General features: G+C 42.0%; 1 protein-coding gene across 1 annotated transcript in view; it reads right to left on the reverse strand.

The window, feature by feature from the left end:
* The window catches only part of brf1a (BRF1 general transcription factor IIIB subunit a), a 118,196-nt gene that overhangs the window by 88,398 nt on the left and 6,143 nt on the right, over positions 1–23,655 (reverse strand). The window contains exons 3-6 of the mRNA XM_083998930.1: positions 23,472–23,552; positions 15,196–15,369; positions 10,123–10,154; positions 1,604–1,676 (exon numbers count right to left, since the gene is read on the reverse strand). Of these exons, the coding sequence (XP_083855056.1) occupies positions 1,604–1,676; positions 10,123–10,154; positions 15,196–15,369; positions 23,472–23,552 (360 nt within the window). The remainder of the gene's footprint in view (positions 1–1,603; positions 1,677–10,122; positions 10,155–15,195; positions 15,370–23,471; positions 23,553–23,655) is intronic.

A 23,655-nucleotide genomic window follows, 5' to 3' on the forward strand; every position in this document is an offset into this window, starting at 1 on the left:
TACAGTCTTGACTCTGCATCCTGCTGTGACCACAGGACGCCACACAGTCATCAGCCTGAGTTATAAAGTGGAGATGTTTTCAGTTTGAAAAGAGACGTGGGTGTTTAACCAAGCAGCAGGGAAGGAAAGACTAAAAAACACACACAATCAAGGTGCACTTTGGGAAATGAAAGATGCAGTGTTTCTTGGCACCGGACACACACAGACTGTGGATTAAAAGTCAGGACACTTCGGCCTCTGCTGCATCGACATTCACCGTTTTTCCTTATGTAATCCATCAACCTAGAGTCTCCAGTTTCCTTTTAAATCATTTATAAAGAGGGAAAAACACTGAGCGTCTTCAGATTCCTGCTGAGGAAACGTGAAGATTTGCCTCTTTATATCAGGTCCATGTTTTTGAAATTGTTGTGGACTATCTGCCAGTTATTACTTTGGTTATTAGTTTTTTGTAGCCTAGAAGTTACTAGTTGAGTTAGTTAAAGCAGAAGTGAGTGATATATTTGTGTTAATATAAGTCTTAAATAGTTATATCTTCCGACAGCAATCACTTACATAGAGTGTTTGGTCTGAATCACGGGTCTGTCAGTCACTCTGCTCTGCTCTGAGCCGAGGAGAAAACATTTCTCGTATCCTACAGTTTTTATCCAATGAGGAGAGAGAACGGCATGCAGGGCTGTGTGTGCAGCCAAGGGATGCGCGTGAATGTGGTGACGTAGGGACGAGGACTGTTATGGTGCGTTCAAGGCAACCCGTAACTCGTGTTTTTCCGACCTGTGAAGTCGTACTAGTTCGATCTGGTACGAGTTCACGGGTCGGAAGTTACGAGTGGCCGTTATAGTGACTTTCACAGGTAAAACAGGTCGGAAAAACACGAGTGGGTTGCCTGGAACGCTACAAAGTCGTAAGTCGTGACTTGAAGCTGTAATTTACGGTTTCAAAAGCCTACCTGGAACGCAGCATTAGCCGAAACGACCGGATTGCTTACTTCTGCTTTAAGTTGATATTCAAACAAATAATCTGTATAAATACCATAATAAACCATGGACATATTCAGCTAAAAGTCACCGCATACCACGGCTTATTGAAAGGTAAACACCAGCTATAACTATAGTTAGAGATGACATTAGCCCATTAGCGTAAACACTTTACGTAGGCTAGGCTGTATCTTGATAAAAACAACTTAGCAACTACATTACCACTGAGAAAAATGACCATTTTGTAACTAAACGATAGCAACATGGCTTGTCCGCACCGGCCGGCTATTGACAAAAGAAAGTAAAATAATAAATACCGGTAAATGTTATGCGACAATGAGGTGAATAATCCATAAAATGGGCCTAAACTAAGATAATACAATGGTTTTTGTAATATTTATATCTCTATTAACAAAGAAAATACTGCATTCTGGGTAGCCCTTGCTCCCAAGCGGGTGTCGGAGAATCTCTATATTACATTTTTGAGATTGAGGGTTAAGAAAGGAATTGAAATTTACCCCTAAAGATCTGTGGGTTTGGGACTGATTCACCTTTTAAAAGAACATTTTTACTCGCTAAATCTTTTCATTATCAAAGCAGTAAAAAGGGCATGAGGAAGAGGTCGGTACCTATAGCTGGAGCGTTGATGCACAGCTCTCTGGCCAGGACGAGGAAGGTTTTTCCCAGGACGTAGACGTTCACCTGAGGAGGAAAAAACAAAAAAAACGGATGAGAGATGACGGTAAAAACACCAGACAGACTTTTTAAACCATGTGCTTCCAGTTGGGGAGTCTTAATTTTCTAACTGGATTTGCGTGGTTACGTGATCCCGGAGCTGCTGTTGTTAAGGAGCCATTAAACCCCATTTAAAAGCCACTTACAGAACCAGACTGGAGCCTGAGTGAGCACCAGGCTGAAAGTAAAAGAGTTTGTCTCCCAACACAGGAAGGACGTGACGCGACGAGGACTACGGGTGTTGTTTGAAAGAAGAATTAAATAAATAAATGAATGAATGATTAATGGGATAGTTCACCCAAAATTGAAATTTCACTCACCCTCATGTCGACTAAGGGCTGGGAGAAGTTTCAGAGTCCTCTGTGCCTTCTCTGAGTTACAGGGGGTCTCAGCATAGCACTGCATGTCCATATAACGGTTGCGAACGGAGCTCACTTTTCTTCATCCAAAAAGACACACCAAAAAACATCCAAATACCTCCATAGTGCTCGTCTGTGATGTCCGTCTTGTATTGAAGCCCCGAAATGCGAAATTGTCCCGAAAAAAATTAAATAAGTCTATTTTTCAAGCTTGTTTTTAGCGGAAGCTCCTCTTCCCGGTTCGTCAAATTTGGACGAACCAGGGTCTGTCCTCTTCCCAGTTCGTCCAAATTTGATTTTTTTCGGGACAATTTCGCATTTCGGGGCTTCAATACAAGAGGGACATTACATACGAGCAGCATGGAGGTATTTGGATGTTTTTTGGTGTGTCTTTTTGTTACAAAGACAGTTGGTATCCATTTGCAACCGTTATATGGACATGCACTGCTCCGCGGACCCCCCCCCCCCCCCGGCCTCAGAGAAGCCATGGAGGACTCTGAAACTTCTCCCAGCCCTTAGTCGACATGAGGGTGAGTAGTAGATGAGTGAAATTTCAATTTTGGGTGAACTATCCCTTTAAAGCCCAACCCGCTCCATTAGGATGTGACACGTCGGGTTAAGTGTCCCCGGTTACATAATCGACCCGGCAGGTTGCAGAACATCTCACTTCAATATGTGTGATTAAAAGCTGATCTCTGCTGCAATTTGAGGGGATTGTTGTTGTCCAGGTTTGGTAACTCACAGCTCTGATTCATTCCCACCTCCCTCCTCTCCTCCCTCTCCTCCCTCTCCTCCCTCGCTCTCCTCACTTCAGATTTATTTCCTGTATCTAAATTACTCGTCTGAGCTCCCGACACCTCGGCTCTGCACACTGGACGTTTCCTTCGTTTTAAACTCCCCATCATTTTGTTATTTCTGGAGACTTTCACTGAGGTGACCTGATAACCTTCCTGTATCTGAGAGGAGGAGGAGGAGGAGAAGGACATGACTGATTTATCTGCACAACACTATTTTTATCAGCCGCAGCAGGGTGACCTTTTTTTTTTTTCTTTTTACAGACGTCGGCGACGGACAAAAATCAGCACAGGCAAAGAGACAAAGGGTTATTGTGATAAGTGACTGAAGGGGGAAAAAAGAAAGAGCTGAAAATGGGACAAACAGTGGATTAAATGAGTCCAGAACTGAAAGCAGAGCCACTGTTTAGTCTCTAAGGACTTTAAATAACTCCAAAATAAACTTTACACTTCACATAAACACGCAAATTTTCACAATTTCAGGCTGAAACTGCAATAATTTCTGGAAGAAAACAAAGAAAACCTATGAAGTGACGAGTGGGAATCAAACAGGTGGTGAGATGAAAAACTAAAAACTGCTTTTAGGTTCAAAAGTTTTCTCCAGTTCACAACCTCAGGTATGAATGAGGTATTGATTAAAAAAAGTTACCAAAAGTGCAGATAACTGTGTTATAAACACATAAATTAAGTATAATGCAATTACAAAAACATTAAATAACAATGCAAAATCTATAAAAAATAAAATTACATTGCATTGAATTGAATTTTGCAGAACAGGCTGTAAATGTACATAATAAAAACTTAAACCAGGTGACAAATTACACAATAATAAGAATAAATGTTTTCTCATTAGAGCTGCCTGATTAGAAACAAGTGCCCCCTCTGCCCCTGCCCCCACCCCAAGCAGACCGTTAATTAACGTCTGAAATGATGTGGTCTGACGGTTCGGAGGAGAACGTGAGGAAAAAGTGCAGACATCCGACCAGTTTAGTTTGTGATGGGAAACTCTGCAGATCGATCAGGAGTTCTGGGATCAAATGTTTAGATGAACTTCTGCATCCGAGGTCAAAGGGAAAGTTGTCGTGTTTCCACAGCTACAGAGAAATCAGACCCTGAGTGTGTTGCACAGAAGGATTTCCTCCTCGGTTAAAAGGATTTGCAGAAGTGTTGAAGCACCTCTGATGCTCATTATCACAAGACGCCGGTTTATATTAATAAAATCTTGTTGTTTTGACACAAACTTCACCAAGTTGTTGACGAGACGATCAGAACAATTTTGCATAAAACTGTGGAGCTCATTAAGCTGCAGGAAGCAGCAGAGCGATCTGACTTTTAAAACACTTGGACTAATCAAACCGAACTCATCAAGTTTCTCTTTATGGGATGTACCTTTAGCTTCTTTCTTATGTTTACCCAACTTTAAGAGGAACTATGCAAGATTTTTTAGCTGAACTATGCCACATTTTTACCGTAATTAAACAGCTTTGGAGAAATTGTGACCGTTAAATAATGCTGTCTTTACACTACAGGCCTTGATGCCCAATTCCGATGTGTTGCCTATATCCGATTTTTTCGTCCGGCTGTTTACATGTCCTATTAAAGCGACCCATATCTGATATCTGCATTAACACCTGCTTTGCTTGCACGAAACAACCTGCATGAGTGGACGTGGTTGGCTACCAAAGCAGGAGGAAGAGGAAGTCAGCTGATCCAGCTGCAGGTAAACACACACCGTCATCAACAGCGCATTATTGATGGCGTACGACTTGCATTTCCAGGGAATATCCAATCTGTCTGTTTAGACTGCAGAAGCATTGGTGGATATCCGATTTGTATTTGATTTATTTCCACATATAACGGGGACCTGAATCCGATCTGACAATATCCGATATCATCGATCTGTGCCACTTGAGAGGAAAAAATCGGAAGTAGTGTAAAGACAGGCTTAATGGCTTGTTACAGAGAGAATGGAGGCTCTCTGTCTTCCACGTAGCGTCTCTTGGCAGAAAACCAAGCACCTCCGACCCGGTGTCCCAGCTCTCGTCTCTGCGGCACCGCAACATAAACATGCCGCGTAACCTGTGATCTCTTGTTCATGACAGATTAAACTACACAAATATACACGTCGCAACATCGTATATGATAAATAACGCTATCCACCACCCCATGTATCAGCGGCTTCATTGAAAACAAATGCAAATGGCCAAGAGGGGAATCGGGGCAAAACAGAGGAAAAGCGACCGGACTTGCATCGTTTCACTTTAAAAAGTGATTAAGGCAAATAGTTTAAAGAGTTTTGTGCAGCCAGGAAGGAAATCCTCAGGTGTTTTCTTCAGACTCTGAACTATTGACCTTGGGTTAATGACTCTGCTGCTGAGACCAGAGTTTGTCCAACTGAATGGATCTTTTTTTGGCGGCCGATAGTGGTGATTGTGTCTTAAAGTTGAAGTTGGGGAAGTTTCTGACTGTAGTTAAACACCGACGACGGAGCTTCCAGACCAGTGGAAAAACCCTCATACTGGAGAGTTTAACCACACTCAGCAGATCCAGAAACCGGTCTGAGTATGAACCTGGTCCAGAGGAGGAGGAGGAGGGAGGAGGAGGGAGGGGGAAGAGGTGGTGATGGATGTGAGCCAGTGTGTCGTTGGGGTTATCACGCCGGCGCCTCCCATCACAGATGTTTCATTGTGTTTTACCCACAACACCTCCAGAAGGCTCGGCAGTAAATTCTGTCATCATCCGACCCCCCCTCCGCTCCAACCCACCCCACCACCTCTCCAGCGCCATGTGAAAAGGATCTAATGACAAATAGTGCTGAATAACAAAGCCACGAGGCCGCACATCTATCATCTCCTGCTCAAATTAACCCCAACGATACGATACGATAACGCAGCGGCGGTGGCGGCGCAGATTATTCAGTTTCCGAGGCTGAAATCCGAAGCAGGAGGCAGCGAACGCCGGAGGATCGGGGTCGTGAACTTCGGGTCAGATCTCTGTCATTCCTTCAGACCGACTTATATACTTCCAGATCCTCCAGGGGGGTTGGGAGTTTAGGGAGCAGACAGACGGACTCTCGCTCTCAGCCTCAGCCCCCTACACACCCCTCCTCCGCCCCTCTCCCCCGTCCCTTCTCCGCTCTCTGCAGCCGGGGCAGGGACGCAGATGCTCCACTGCTATTCTGGGAAATGGATTCCAGCGAGGAATTTATACACAAAAGCAGACAGAGTGGAGGAGGAGGAGAAGGAGGAGGAGGAGGAAGTGGAACAAGTGCGGTCGCTTTTAAGTTTTTACAGCTGAACAGTTAAAAACGAGGAACAAAAAAAAAAAAATCAACATCTTCACACTTTAAAAGCTGCAATAATCAATATTTCTACAGCAGAAAAACACACACACAAGAAACACACTACGATGTGTGTAGTAGTAGGTTGTGCTCGTATTGACGAAACAAAACCCACAGAGTTTCCACTTTTTACACCTTCCCGAGAGTTTTAACTCATTGTTTTGGTTTTTAACGGTCCATAAATAGCCTGTTTTTGGTTCAGTCTCACGCTCTCAGCAGCAGGCGGCCATTTTCAGCCAAGAAGCAGCAGTGATATAAACAAGACAAACAGAGAGAGAGAGAGAGAGAGAGCAGCTGGTGAAGCACTGAGCAGCTAGAGAGGCAGATATTTCCCTCAGGAGGCGGAGGAGAACAAAAACGGAGCTAAAACAGAGCAAATATTGGACCTGGATTTACCACAGCTCCATGTGACTATACTACGAACTATTACAGCTTTATAAAGTCACATAATGTTCCTTCTTGCTCGGCCCACAAGTGGCCCAAAAAATGTAATAATTAATCAGTGCAAGGTTGAATATATATATAAATATTTCCACCTGAGTCTCACTTTTGTAATTTCGTCCAATCGGTCCAATCATTAGGAGTCAAATGAACCTGGTGTGAACAATGCTGATTACTAATTATTAATCAACATTGTTTTCATCAACTTAATTTGATTAATGCAGAAGCACCTTTGGAGACAAAACATCTGCAAGAGAAAAGTTTGGGGCCGAACTTTCAGCCTCGACTTTGACCTGTACAAAGGTTCATCACCGACACTCGATACGTTAACTTTCAGTTTCACCTCTAAAGTGGTTTAGTTCAGAGGGATAAAGTGTAAAAAGCTTGTTTTCAACAGCAGCATCACAGTCAATCAATAAGGTTTCCTTGCAGCTCATCACCTGCCTGATATGAAAGCAGAGTTTCCAAATGAAATTAATCTTCTCGTGTTAAATAAAGTGCAAAAATGCATGTTGCAGGGATGCAATTGTGTTACCACACCGCATATTTACTCCTGTATGAGCATAACGTTTTCATACAGGACAGGGATAATGTCCAAAACTGCAAAAACAAGGCTCAGATTGTTTCATTTCACTTCATTTAATTTTCATTTCTTAATTGTAAGTGATTTTTTTCCAACTAAAATGTCAAAAGAAAACCAGAAAACACAAAATTCAGTTGCCACTTAAATATTAAGTTTACATGATGCATGCATTCAAGTCAGTCGCCAGACGACCTGCATCTCTGTGCAGAGTTTTGTTACTCGTGCACAAACTGCTAAATTCGTCACCATAAACTCTGAGCTCGAGTCTTGAAATTAAAATTAACCAGAGCTCCGAGCCGTCGAGCCGCTCGCAGACGAAACGAGGAGAAGACGACCTCCGCCTCCGCTCTGTGGCACTAAGTGAAACTTTCCGGGTCAGGGGGTCGACTCAGAAACTCTCCACCAACAAAAACACTGAGCGGACACTTGATCCTTCGCAGCCCGAGTGTCTGAACAGGTGCCGGGCGGGAGGCGGGAGGCAGCGGCCGAGACTTTCGAGGGCAAAAAGATTTCACCCAGAGGATTCGTGACGGGGCCGGAGAGACTGACGATGTTGGTGAGTCGAGTCCTAAAGCTGCAACAAACTGATCCACAGAACCAAACAGCTGCTGTCAACAGGTCCGAGAGTCTCCACTTTAAATCCTGACGCTCAGGTTTGACCGACGGAGGCCTGGAGGGGTCAAAACACTAATTCACTGGGGTGATCAATCAATCTGAACTCTGCATCAGTTTCACTTTGTAAGAAGCTGAATCCTTAAAGACCTCATGAAAATGCATTGAGGTTTGGTTTATAATACTAACACAAACCTATGAATTACCCCAAATTTTAAGACTAAAACTCCAAGAGCGTCACACTAAGGATTTAAATTCAGCATTTTACATAATAATCACTAAAAACACCTATCCTCAGGGCTCTATTCACTGTTAATTTATACAAAAGGAGGAAATAAGGGATAAAGTTAGTGACTCAAAGCTTTAAAAAGCCAAAATATCTTTATATCCAGATATCCTTCTCCAATGACTACACTTAATAATAATACATTTTATTTATAACGTGCTTTTACAAGTGCTCAAAGACGCTTACTTAAATAAAACTTTAAATAAAATGTTGAGTTTGAAAGTTCATTTTTTAAGTATTTAGCAAAAGAAAAATATCTTCTGTGAGTGGGTTATTCCCCACTTTTTTTCGTTTGTCTTATTTATTTATTTTTTTGTTTGTTTTGTTGTCAGTGTCTGTTGTGTTTTCAGCGTATATGTTTGGATATTATTTTGGTTCTCTAAAAAAAAAGGGACCAGCCCCAATTTAGGATTGGAAAATTGTGATATGAAGTGTTTCGCTTGTTTTATTGTGTGTTTTATTTGATTTATTCTGATTTATCCTCTGTGAGGGAACATGAAATGAGTTCTATGTATGTATACTTCGTAACCTGTTGATCAAATATGAAAAAATAAAGTAAAAGAAAGAAAAATATCTTATCAACAGGATTTCCAGGGGTAAAAACCTTCCTGGTGACCTGAGGTGACCTCTGACTGATCGACCAATCAATAGGATCCATCCCCTCTGATGCACCTGTTGTTAAACTCTGAGCTCCTGATCAACATGTGATGATAAAACACATGTTTTATCACCACATCACATGACATCAGAGGAAAAACAGCTGACGTCTTAAAGCCAGTATTGATCCCGCTCTGATCAATACCTCGACAGCTGAGCAGCTGAGCGGACTAAAAGCGTCAAAGCTCCTCATTCATCCAAACAATGCAGCTATAAGACCAAGTGTCCCGGGTGTGGATCCATAAACCAGTGATCGGTGCCATTGCAGCAGCAGCAGCAGCAGGAGGAGAAATGTTGGGCATTAACCACCACCCCCGACCCCACCCACCCAAAAATCCACTTCAAAATCCACACCCCGGCATGTGCAGGAGGCCTGGTGTGGATTTTGAAGTGGATTTTGGGGTGGGGGGAGGGGGGAGGGGCAGCCCGGCTCCTCCAGGACAGCTGGGTGCATAAAAATAAAAGCCCCTGACCAGCTGTGACTCTGAGAAATGTCCCGCCACCTCCACCGCCACCACCACCACCACACCCCTGACTCACCCACTCACCCACTCACTCAGAGTGAATCGGCTGCCATTAAATATGCAGACAAATGGAAGGGGTTTCTAAATTTACACACACACACACACACACACACACACACACACACACACACACACACACACACACACACACACACACACACACACACACACACACACACACACACACACACACACACACACACACACACACACACACACACACACACACACACACACACACACACACACACACACACACACACACACACACACACACGCGACTCAGGTTTAATTACACGGGTGAAAGTCTGAATGCAAGATGACTGCAGTCAGAGCAAGTGGTTAGGCAGAGAGGTGCATTATGGGAGTCTTGTGGTGGGTTAGAGTTAGAGGTAGAGGTAAGGGCGGGCACCAGGAGGGTAGATCAAAGTCAGGAATAAATAACTTTTCTTTAAAGTCTGCAGACGCTGGGTTTAGTTTAGATTTACAATAATTAGTTGATTAATTGACCGACAGAACATAAATCATTAAAGAAAATTTATAACGGAGTATTTTTTCTTCTTGTTTGTTTTAAATTGAACTGAATATTTAGAGGTTTAGACTCCAATTGAAGGTTTATCACTGGAAATAACAGGCAGATTAATCATTTATTGTATTCAGTATATTTTATCCTATTCTAAAGCCTGACCAGGGACAAAGACTGCAAATATATGCATCACATTTTACCATTTTTTGTGACAATGTTCGTTGTATGTATCGTAACTGTTAAATAAACATTAAAATAAAAATAATAACAGTCTTAAGTGTCGAGTCTTACCTGCAGGAGGTCACTGAGGTCCAGCAGCATGTCTGAGACAAACAGGTTAAGGCCAAAAACACTAAAAGGAATCAGGTGAAGAGAGTTTAAAAGAGTTAAGAGTCACATTGAGGCAGAGACGCAGAGTCTGACGACAAGTTAACGTCCAGTCACAAAAAAACAAAACATAAAAATGAACTTAAACTTAAATTATTTTAGTAAAAAGCTCAGGAAAACTTCCCTCTTGACCTTTATAAACCAGTCAACATCATATAAAGCTGTTAGGAAGCTCTTTGTAACACTCGTCTCATAGTGATTAAACTAAAAATTATTTTGAGTAACGCTACACTTTCTGTTCGTATCTCTAGAGCATGAAGGGAACTGTAGTCAGTGACATCTGATAGTGTTGATCTCTAAATAAAATAGGAGCGAAAAAACTGACTAATATGGAGAAGTGAGAACACACACACAATGTAAACAATAGGAAAACAATGAGGCCAAGAGATTAACAGCATTTGTGACAGTAAATGCTGAATAATAACGGTGCGACAATAATCTGACGATACTTGTGGATCACGTTGTGCGTCATGGAGCGAGAAACAAACGAAGAGCAGGTTAACATGAAAAGGTGAACAGGTGTGAAGGGGGCGGGGTTTTGTCTTGTCAGATGATGTCACTATGTCGTCCTCACGTGAAGTAAAATTATTTTTTCCCTTTATTTCATTCTATTTTATATCATTTTGTTTTTTTATAATGCTATTCAAGATATATCAATGTTCCTTTTGTTTGTTTTGCTTTGTTATTTGTGCAATTGCTTTTATAGGTGAGGTTTAAATTATAAGCCCGTGGTGGGTTTCTACCTCACCCACACACATTTTTTTATTTTATTTTATTTCTATTTCATTGTTGCTTTTATAATCGTGCAAATAAACATAAAACATAAAAGTAGAAGGTTTTTTTGTTTTTAAGTGAAATAAACCGTCAGAAAACCCCCAAAAAAAGAAAAAATCTCAATCTAATTAAAAGAAACTGTTAAATTTTGATGTTTGACTTTTTTTTTCATTGAAAAAAGAGGAAAGGTGAAGTCAGGCCAGGTGACACGGAAGTAGAGGTTGACATTTCAAAATAAAAGACCATGGGGGGAAAAAAACAATCCATTATGATTTAAAACCAACATCCCATCACCCTCTGTCTCTCTCTCTCTTCTCTGAGCTTGGAGCACCCTTGTCTCCGTGGCGACGGGGTCTCCGTGGCGACAGGTGCACCTGTCTGTCTCCAGCCTGCCAGAGTGGATTAAACAGGGTTTGGGGGAGAGGGGGGAGAGGGGGGGCTTCCTCTGAAAAGGCCTCACAATGGAATTAGCAGCAGTGCAGATGAAATGGAAAAGATAATCCCAGCACACGCCGTCTGGAGATTAGAGCCGAGCGCCTTAATCAGGAAAACAAACGACAGCCAGCGGGTCCTTGAACACATCTGGGACTCGCTGCTCGCATCTCGTTTAGAGCCACGGGAGGAGACCAGAGATGGACACCGAAACTGATCACACACACACACACACATAAAGATATATTTGTCTCTGTTTCAACATAATAAAGCTGCCGTGACGTCCCCAGGTGCAGGAGCTCTGACTGGTTTCATTGGTTTTTTTTCCACTCCTGATCGGCAAACACGAAACATCAACCTCCACTAATGCTCTCACGTCTGAACCGGAGATAATCCCACATCCACACACACACAGCCAGCATCCAAAAATCTGCCGGTGAAAAGCCAGAATGAATCCAGAGGAAGCAAGCGAGCGGGGGAGGGAGAGGGAGGGAGGGAGGAGCTGATTAAAAACGCCGGCTCGACAAATCTACCGCCGGACTCTCTCAGGTGAAGGCCGCTGCTGCTGCTCCGCCACAGTCGACGAGGCAGATGGCTGCAGGAGTTAGGACCAGATGCTCGGTGCCTCCGAGACCTCGGCGGGCCCGGCTCAGGCAACGGGGAGGTCGGAGCGGCCGGACGAGCCAAATCATTTCATGCACAGTGAAGCTGTTAAGAAGCAACGTCCGACATTTTAATCAGCATTTCTCCTTTAGAAGAAGAAGAATAAGCAGCAACGAGTTGATGAGGAAGGAGCTCGTACTGCCGGTACCATTAACTTCAGATCAGTTTTTAGATCTGCTTTTATTCTGAAATGTCTCTTATGCTGATTGAAAGTGTGTAAATATGATGCATTTGGTCCTTGAATTTGAGGCAAAGAAGATGCAAGTTAAAGATGCGAGAACCCTGAATATTACACTTAACTATCCAGAGGCCACAATGGAGTTGATCATCTAAATTCTCACTTTTACTTCCATTACTTAAAGTCGGGGTAGACAGGGTTTGTTTTAAAAACTAAAGAGCTTTTTAATTAAGGTAAAAATGTAGCATAGCCATGGGACAAATCCTGCTTAGTTCCTCTTTAAGCACAGTAAATATCAGATATTTACCAGTAAATATCAGATTACTGTGCTTAAAGTTAAAGTAAATATCAGATATTTACTCAAGTAAAAGAGTTTAACTTCTACCACAGTCATTTCCTGATTAGATATTTGTACTTTTACTCAAGTGCTGCTGCCTTCAGGTGCCTCATACAGGACTGGTTTTGGTTCATATCGACAGGAGAGCATCACACAGTGACAGTAGCTGCAGATTTGTCATCTCCATGATGTGAATCAAGGAACCAGATTAAGATGATGTGACCTTTGTGACATGGAGCAGTTTAAAGGCCCAAAGTTACAAAGATAAAAGTCAGGATGGATCCAGGACTTCAATTCTGACTGGACCATCAAGACTCATGAGACCAGACCATTTGTTTTTCCATCTATGGAAGAAGAAGTGGAGTGGATCCTGGTTCTTCTTTCTCCTTCAGCTGCATCTGCTTCAAGGTTTGACCTGTTGTGGTTCAGAGATATAACAAGTGGTTATTTCCGTCTCCTCTGACCTCTGACCTCTGGCATCTTCCTCCATCCCCCTGGAGATGTTTGTTTGTGTGTGAAAACCCCAGTAGATCTGCAGTTTATGAAACACTCAGGTGGTTTAAGTGACTTTGAACCAGTTCGTCTCCTCTGACCTGATGCTCAGTTTGACCTTCAGCAGATCTTCTTGAACACGAGTTGCTGCCTTGTGATTGGCCTGTTAGGGATGTGTAGAGGTTGAGTAGAGGTCCCGAGTGTTTATTTTTGGTTGCATGGATGTAAACACAAGTTTCTGGGCTCATTTGAAGAATAAGAAGGTATAAAAAGGAACAAGTGGAGGTATAAAAGAGAGAGGAACGATGTGTCTGCAGCTGCAAGATCATCCTCGTCGTCTGGTTCTGCTCCGTGTGGTTTTGTGCTCGTTAAATTAAAGTCCAGATTAGACGAATGTTTCCCTCCTCCTCTTCCTCTTCTTCCTCCTCCTCCTCCTTTTCCTCCTCTTCTTCTTTTTCTCCGTCTTTGTCCTGATTCTCTCCTGCAACACAGCGTTACCCACTCGCCCAGCTGTGGAGAAGGAAGTGAGCGCAGCTATTTTTACCACAGCGGCCTCCTCACTCCTCCGAACATGAGCAAACAGACAAGGCTGCACTGACAACACACACACACACACACAGAGAGACAGAGAGAGGCCCGGTAAACAAAGCAGCAGGAAGGCATTACATCGTCCTCGCCCCTCTTTCATTAGTCAAACCTCTCCCGGCCGTCCTGTGCCTGTGCTGCTGCTGCTGCTGCTGTTACGTAACAACAGAGAGCTTCGTCAGAGGCGAAGTGAGTCGGGAGTGAAAAACACAGAGCCGCCGCCGCTGTGCTTATGAAAAAAGGATGAAGCTAAAAGTCCCATTATCCCGCCGCTGATGCGCCGCGCTCGGCTTCAATCAGCCGCCGTTTGCAGATTATGAAACATTAAGACGGCGACAGGCGGTCGTGTTCACATCAGACGTGCAACCTGAGCGCTTTGATGTGCCAACAGCCGCCATCAGGTCACAACGCAGGTTTGACAAATCTAACTTTGCCTCCGCTGAACAACTGAAACTTCTGCTGGGATAATTGAAGCGAGAGAGAGAGAGAAAGAGAGAGTGCAGAAGGTTTTTACTCCTCGTGCACGCATGGGAAAACGGCGCTCTGATCAATTATGGAGGCGGCGCTTTGATCAGGTTTCATCTCCACTTTGTTGCAACGTTTAATTAAACTGACACACAGGCTGAAGGCTGAAGGCTGAAGGCTGAAGGCTGAAGGCTGAAGGCTGAAGGCTAACTGACGGTGCTGACTGATCCCTGATCCTGCAGCTAACAGATGTTTGTTCATTCACTTGGAGCTGAATCAATGAATCAAGTGATCAGCTGAAACCTGATCAGCAACAATCCTGACGATCTAGTGATTGATTCTGTCGTTTTTTAAACTAAAAATTATTTGTTCTTGCCTCTGAAATTTGATAATTTTTGATCCTTTGTCTGTGAAATTCAAACATCTCCAATGTTGATGAGCATTTTTCCCTATTTTCTTACACATTCATTCATAAAATTGTGATTAAAAAACAGCATTGAACTGAAACTACTCTACATCTACAAATGTTTTAACCAGTTTCAAACTGTTTAGTTCACAGGTTACCACAAACATCATGAGAAACTCAGTGTTTCTTTCTCTGTTAAATGAAATCAAAAATCTTTTTCTGAACTTACAGTAATTATCATTTCTTATTTCCTTATTATCTCTCATTTCCTCTAGAAACGAGCAATATTTGAAGTCAAGACTACAGTTCCCATCATGCATTGGCATGTTGACACAAACAGGAAGTCTAGTGTTTAAATGGGAATCAGAGAAGTAGCTGTGGGCTGCACCTTGAGCATTAGGAAAAATAATTAGCTAATTAGCATCTCAATTTAAACATAAAGTGAAATCTAAAGTTATAACGAGCTTTTTAAAAACAACTTTATGTAACTTTATCAGGGTCGACTGTTTTTTTTTTATAATATAAAGAATTAGTTCACCATGTCGTTGTTCATTATGTTTTACTTTGTTCCCAAGATTTGATTTGAAAACCTCATTTGTTCCCAGGTTTTGTAAAAAGAAGTCAGAACATGAGCAGGAAGGATACGCGGCGTTCCCTCGGTGCGACACACCAGGTAGAGGCAGGCGGCGACGATGTGCCCCGCCTTGCGGCCGTAGGTCAGACGCTTGTTGAGCGCCATCCTGTAGAAGTTGAAGGCCGTGTCCAGACAGTGTTGGTTCATCTGCAGCTGCCGACCCAGAGTGTTGATGTTCTGCTTGGCTGGAGACACACAAACAGATAAAACAAATAAATACATAAATAAATGACAGCCCATCAGGATGTTTTCAAGTGATGAAGATGAAAACGTGGATGTGATCTCTGATTATTGCCTACGGTGGCCCCGAGAGGCCAAAACACTGCAGCTAAAGGAAACATGTGCAAAGACAATAACAGTAAATGTGGAGCAAAACATAACATAGTTCATTTTTACAGTTCTTATAGCGTGCAAAATGGTTACTGTTTATATTTTTTTACCTTTACTGCAGCTATTTAGTGAGAAAAAGTTGTTATTTTTGGTGTGACAGTAACATTAGTTTTATACTTTGTGAGAAAGTAACTTTGTTTTTCTGCGTTAAAACCTGCAGCTCATAAACTGGAACCACTGAGTAACTGTACAAAACTGATTAGCACTTGTTTTGTTATTTATTATGCAAGTAAGTTTACATGTTTTCTCTTCTCCCTTAACTGTGTGCCCTTATGCTTTATTTTTCTCCTCGTTCACCAGTGGGCATTTATTTTAACATTTGTTAATTTAAAATAAGTGCACTGCAGACAGGGTTCACATCTAATTGCAGATAATGCATTAAATATTCGTTTACCTTCAGCATTTCTTTTTTTTACTTACTTGTTATTAAATTCTTGTATTTTATCTAAAGCTTTATTTATCATCATTATCACTGATCAATGACATACACACTGTGACTTTATCCACTGACAGAGTTTAGTTTCACATCTTCTGTGGTGCTGAAGCTTTGATTGGATTTTTATTTGTCTCAAACAAGTACAGCATAAAAACAAATAGTATATATATAAAAACAATGACAATGACACACTGTACAAGTTTGAGAAGGGGCTGAAGGAAGCAAAGCTCATCAAGTTCAGCCCCCCACTGTCATACATGTCATACATCTATAATTCCATACAATTTAAAAGATGAAAACATATAACTTTAATATGAAAGGGCCATGATTATAAACATACTAACTGAAATCCTTTCTAAAAAAGAAGTGTAAAATTAGCTGTCCAGTTCTTTATAGCTGACCAAGAGTGTTTGTTTGCACTTACTTTTAAATTGTTTTAAGTTAATGCACATTTTTATATCCTCATCTAGTCTATTCCACATTTTTACACCACAAACAGAGATGCTCATACTTTTCAGAGTAGAATGGATGGTAGGCTACTTTAGGCTGTTTAAAATTACAGTTCCCTCTTAAAGCAGAAGTAAGCGATCCGGTCGTTTTCGCTAATGCTGCGTTCCAGGCAGGCTTTTGAAATCGTAAATTACAGCTTCAAGTCACAACTTACGACTTTGTAGCGTTCCAGGCAACCCACTCGTGTTTTTCCAACCTGTTTTACCGGTGAAAGTCACTATAACGGCCACTCGTAACTTCCGACCTGTGAACTCGCACCAGATCAAACTGATACAACTTCACAGGTCGGAAAAACAGGAGTTACGAGTTTCCTTGAACGCACCATAACAGTCCTCGTCCCTACGTCACCACATTCAGGCGCATCCCTTGGCTGCACACACAGCCCTGCATGCCGTTCTCTCTCCTCATTGGATAAAAACTGTAGGATACGATAAATGTTTTCTCCTCGGCTCAGAGCAGAGCAGAGGGACTGACAGACCCGTGTTTCAGACCAAACACTCTATATAAGTGATTGCTGTCGGAAGATATAACTATTTAAGACTTATATTAACACAAATATATCACTTACTTCTGCTTTAAATCATATGAGCATTTGAGCAAAGCTGGAAACTCTCCTGTGTGATCACGAGTCACGACTGCTGCTGCTGCGACAACAAGCCCTGACAGGCGTTTTTAAGGCGTGAGGTTCATCTAACCCGACGTCTTGACCACAAAGAAAGACACACGTGAACCTGAACCTGACATGAACCTGTTTGTGGAGCACGGATGAAAACACACACACACACACCCATGAACACACACACACACACACACACACTCTAACAGGCGTGTAATTACGTAAGGTTTACTGTACGCAAACAAAGTTCTGCATGCCTGTCAGGAGGACACACGCCTGGAGACAAGCACGAGGGTTTCATTAAGTACATGTGCAAACACACACAGACACACATAACTACGTCTTCACACGCAATCACACAAAACACATACACACACACACACAATACAAACCGGTTCAGATGTACAAGCAGGTGGAGACAACGAGTTCATAATCACTGCTACACAGCTGCAGAGTGTGTGTGTGTGTGTGTGTGTGTGTGTAGACTTCATGACATTAGATGAGCTCAACATGTCGAGTACCCTCACACTCATAAACACACACACACACATACACACACATACACACAACCAGATGTGTGTGACCCACTGAACTGAGTGCGACGTCTGGGAATGTGAGCAGCTCTGAGCTCATCGGGTCGTCATGCTGTTCACTTACAAACACACACACACACACACTGATCAGACACACACAAACACACAAACACACACACACTCTATCAAACCGCATCTGCTTATTCAGTTTCCCGTCTTTCATCGTTCCAGTAAAACATCAGTCATTCGTCAGCTCAGCAAAAAACTTGTAGAGAAGAATAAATTATGTTAATATACAGTTGTGCTCAAAAGTTTACATACCCTGGCAGAAATTGTGAAATACTGGCTATGTTTCAGAAAATATAATTGATAATGCAACAAAACTTTGTTTTATTCAGAGTTAGTGGCTGTGCAAAGCCATTTATTATCACACTATTATGTTTGATCCTTTTGAATCCTAATTATAAGTGCAAACACCAAAATGGCCCTGATCAAAAGTTTACTGAAAGTTTTACCCTGATAATATACCTACAGATTGACACAGACTGGTTTAAATGGCGACTCAGGGGAACTGTCCACGCCTGTAACTTGATTTCTTGTAATTAGTGTCTGTGTATAAAAAAGTCAATGAGATTCTGGGCTCTTGACAAACACCTGCACATTTCATTCATTGCTGCACTGACTTTGCTGGAGTCTGAGCCGTGGGGAAAGAGAAAGAACTGTCAAACGTCCTGAGGGAGAAGGTTGTTCAACTTTATAAAACAGAAAAAGGAGATAAAAAGATATTCAAAGACTTGAGAATACCAATCAGCAGAGTTCAAGCTCTCATAAAAGTGGAAATTGAGGGGTTCTGTTGATACCAAGCCACAGACTGGTACCATCAAAAATTTGTTGGTCAGACTCTCTGATGATCTTTTCTTTTTTTCAATGATTGTGTTATTTCTGGATGTCTCAACAGTTTAATTTGACGGCACATGTTTTCCTTAATGAATGGTACACAGTTACAAAATCTTCCAGGGTATGTAAACGTTTGAGCACAACTGTATGTATCACATACAGTACCTTCACCTTATATTTATTTATATTAAGACTGTATATGCAACTATATTAAAACATCATTCGTGTCGTTGCATTTGATTTTCTTATTATTTCCTGGTCTCAGGTTTCTGGACGTATCTTTTAATAACATATTTAGGCTTAAGGACGGGTTCATATTTACATAACACACAGGACACCTGTAATATTTGCATATCTTTATGTGCCATACATATGTAAATATATGAAATTGTTCCCATCTTTAATGTATTTCCTATGTGTAAACATATAACATATTCGTATTGGGAGGTCTTTAATAACACAGACGTGTTTTGAATGCAGTAATAAATCTACTGTGCTGATATTTAGTTTGAATTTAAGAGACATAAAATCCAGATTAAACCAGAGTCTGATGTCCGTGACTGGAAACGATGAATCGACGATGAGATTAAAAATCCATCAGAGCGATTATTAAACCTCTCTCAGGAGGCTTTTTTTTTTTTTTTTTTTTTAATGCTTCGTGTCGACGGCGTCTTCAGAGCTGCAGAGACGAGGACATGTAGGACACAAACCAAAGAGAGAATCAGTATAATTCAGACTTTTACAACCGTACGAGTGCGGAAAAAACAAACAAACCACAAACTTTTGTTTCTGTTGATGATGAATTTTAAAGCAACTGTGAACAGCTCCGAGTTAATTGCTGCCTAAGATTGTGTCACAGATGATAAGTAGGGCAGAGACTCGGCGCCGCAGCTGTAATTAGGACTCTTCTTCTTCTTCTTCTTCTTCTTCTTCTAAGGGTTTAAAAAAAAAAGAAAAAACATTGAAAATAAAAGTTTCCTGACCTCTCCGTGACTCCTAAAGCTCAAACCTCCAAACTGCTGCTGTTGACTCCTCTGAATAAGTCAACAACACCTCGTAATGTTTATATGAACAAAAACTGGGACACGCTACAGGGAAGCTTGAACCGAGGGGGGGGGGGGGGGGGGGGGGGGGGGGGGGGTAGAGAGAGGTAGAGACACACAGGAGAGAGAGAGAGAGAGAGAGAGAGAGAGAGAGAGAGAGAGAGGACTGGGACCGGTTTGTAAATCCCTCGAATGCATCCTTATCTTCTGAATAATAATAAACATTTACACTTTTATATTGAATACGAATAAATGCCAAAAAAAAAATTGTTTGTGCTTATTACGCCAATGAGACAGACTGTTTATAATACCTGCATGTTTGGTTTATGGTTACGGTTATTTTTGTATTACACAAACTCACCTGGGTTTATTCATATTTGGTCAATTATTCTGTGTTTTGGTACCAGTATTTGTTCTTGAGAGAATCAGAAAGCACGCACATCCTCCAAAAATAATCAAAACTAAAAAGAAAACCCTAAGAAATAGGGTTTGCCCACTAGATTCAGCTCCCGTTTCGGGCTCTTCTTCAGACATGTGGTGACACTCACATTAAAACATTCGGGAGCTGAATCTAGTGTGCGGACTCTATTTCTCAACTTTTGGTATTTGTTCTTGCATTTTTTTTAAAGGTATTCAGAAAAGAAAATTGAATTTGAGCCCAATGGGTCTTAACATTTGTTTAATCACTAGGGCTGGGACGATATGCTTTTCTCCCGATTCGATTCTTCTACGATTTTTTGGACGGCGATTCGATTTAAATTGCGATTCTACGATATTGCCGATTCTCTCGATTTTTAGTCGCATTTTTAACATTTATCTGCACACAAATACTGTAGGAGCCTATAAATTAACATACTCCATTATAAAGTGAACTTAAACCCTTTTCAAAGCCTGTACTCTCTGTATGTAAAAGAGGCTAACAAATACACATTGCACAATATTTAAAAAATTTCAAAAAAAAAAAAAAAATTCAAAAAAAAAATGTTTTCAAAAAAAAAAAAATCGATTTTTGAAAAAAAAAATCGATTTAAAAATCGTCAAAAAAGATATCGCGATATCTATGTGAATCGATTTTTTCTCCCACCCCTATTAATCACTCATCTATCAGCCCAAACTTTGTGCAAAATTCTATTTTTGAGTAAATCCGGGGTGAAAGTGGGGTTGTTTTTTTCGCATTGGATAATGCAGGCGCACAGATTATGCGTCACGTTGCTCACGATTCATCAGCCACTGATATCAGGATCCGTCATCCGTCAAACGTCTGAGAGAAACGAGGAGACTCGTCCACCACCACCAACACAAACTCTCCTCCGTCCCTCCTCCACTCTCCTCCTCCAGATCCCTGCGCTCCATCACTTAGCCTCGCTAGCTAAGTTAGCAAGCTATAACGTAGAAAGCCTACTAGCTAACAGTTAGCTACGTTAGCTAAACACACACACACACACCGAGCTCGGTCTCGCCCCAAACATTGAATATCCCGCCCGCTCGATAAGAACCAATCAAATTTGTTTTCCTTACTCGGGTAAACTTGTGCGGCAACTCGTAGAAACTCGTGGAAGGAGGCGCGACAAACAGGACAAACGGCCATTTCTGAACACCTTTAAATGTATTTCTCTGCCTTAAATGAGAATATTGTCGATAAATAGTAAAAAAATAAAAATCTTATTTTTTAAAATCATGTTTTTTCATAACAATAATTAGTATATAGACTATCATATTTGCAAAAATGTTATTTTTTAGTAGAGCAGCTCAGGCCGAATGATGGACGATGTGATGGATGTAGGAAATAGTAATATGAACATGGACAATAAGATTTTAAATAAATAAATAAATATAAGCTTTTACAAAAAAAATTTTGGGTCTTTTTTTGCATTTTCCTTCTTCCAACAACCGTTCCTCGTGTCTCCACGGTAACACCTCCATACAACCACGCTCCACTAGTGGGAACTTGGGGGCCGTTTTGGCTCCAGTCAAACACACACACACACACACACACACACACACACACGTCGCTAATTAGCCCCAAATACGTTACACACAGTTACAGTTTAATCGTTTTGGAGCCGGTTCATAAAAATTCCTGACGAGCGTTAACAAGCTGCACATGTTGGAGAGAGACGACACTGATGCTCAGAGTGTGTGTGTGTCAGTGTGTGTGTTTCCCTACGAAGCTCAAACTACTGCTTTAAGCTGTGTGCGACACCAATGCAACCCCCAAACACACACACACACACACACACACACAGCATCAATCACCAAAGCCTCCACACACACACACTAAACTTTTTCTCTTCATGCACACACACAGCAAATATAACAGAAGTATTCCCCAATCCTCTTCCTCATATCTTCTGTCTCTCTCTCACACACACACACACACACACTGTGACTAAACTAATCCCCTTTATATCCACACACACACACACACACACACACCTGCATCTACACACTCGTCATTACTCAGCGTCTGCTGCAGTGTGACAGCTCTGTGACTCTGCGGCTCCGTTTGCTGAACGACTCCGTCAGTCAGCTGAGAAGACGACTGCCTGTCGCCGTGGTAACCAGCTGCCTCCTCCGTACCTGACGAGCTCCCTTCTCCGTCTACCTGTCCACCCGTCATCAACCCGCTGTCGACCCCTCGACCCCTCGGCCCAGCGGTTTGTCACCGTCTACAGGTTGTTTCAAGGGGCTCCGGCCGCGATTACTGGATTACTTAAAGGGATAGTTCAACATTTTGGCAAATTCTCCTCTCACCATAATCCCTATAGTCATAGCAGTAGGTTCGTTACCTTTAATTATCGGTGCATGTTGTTTTGAGATCGGCGGGGCAGAGACGTGAGCTGCTCAGTGAACACAATGGAGGTGAACGGTACAGGTCCCCTCGCTGTCCCTCATCAAACTCATCAAATGCACAATCCAACAACTCCACAACGCTCTGGTGGACAAGTTGTGACCTGCACATTCACCACGCTATGAGATAATAACGAGACAGAGTTGTTTTCCAGGTAAATTCATGCAGAAACACTGATGCGCACTCCCGTCGGGGGCAGTTTTTCAGCAAGCAGTCTCTGCATTTACCTCTAAAACAACTCTGTCTGGTAACGTTGTGTTATTATCTCATAGTGTGGTGAATGTGCAGGTCACAACTTGTCCACCAGAGCGTTGTGGAGTTGTTGGATTGTGTATTTGATGAGGGAAACCAAGAAATCCCATGAGCCTCCGTAGCGTAGCTCTAAGCAGCTCATGGCTTCTAAAAACAGCTTGCACCGATAATTAAAGGTAACGAACCTACTGCTGTGACTATAGGGATTATGGCGAGAGGAGGATTTGCCAAAATGTTGAACTATCCCTTTAAGGGGAGACGAGCTCCTCTAGTCCCACTGGAGCTGCACTGATCAGTGGATCAATCGATCAGTTGGTTCAGCAGCTGCTTTGATAATCAATTAATCATTTCTGTCTTTCCTAATTAATGACGTCAGACCTGATTGTCTCCACCGACGCAGCTGTGACTCAAGATGAAAAAGCTCAAAAGGGCGACGCAGGAGAACTAAAAGGTGAACAAGTTATTTTAAAAAAACTGACCACTGACTGAAAAACTCCTCCTCTAACTAAACTTTTTCTTCCTCAGCACGTTTAATAAACATCAAATTATGTTCATCACAACAAAACTATTGATTCATCAGAGCTGGAGAGTGAAGAAACTTATTTTCTAACTTGTACAAAACTAAACAAACCTCCATCACACAGATGAAAAAGGGAGAAAACAGAAGTGTAAATGTGCAGGTGAGACTCCACAGACGTGTATGTGTTTTGTGTGTTGTTGTGTTGTGTTGTTGTGCGGCGCCCTCTGCTGGTCACTGACCTCTCTGCAGCGTCTGGGCCCGGGACTCCCTGCCCATCCCGGTGAGGTGAGAGTCTCCGAACGTCGGGTTTCTGGCTCCATCTGAAGTCACAGGAGAGACGTTCAGGTTAGAAACAGAAATATTTACTAAACTGGTTATTATATTTAGTTTTCTACACATCAGAAAGACTTTACATGTTCTTAC

The sequence above is a fragment of the Trachurus trachurus genome, assembly GCF_905171665.1.
Source record: "Trachurus trachurus genome assembly, chromosome: 22".
NCBI lineage: Eukaryota > Metazoa > Chordata > Actinopteri > Carangiformes > Carangidae > Trachurus > Trachurus trachurus.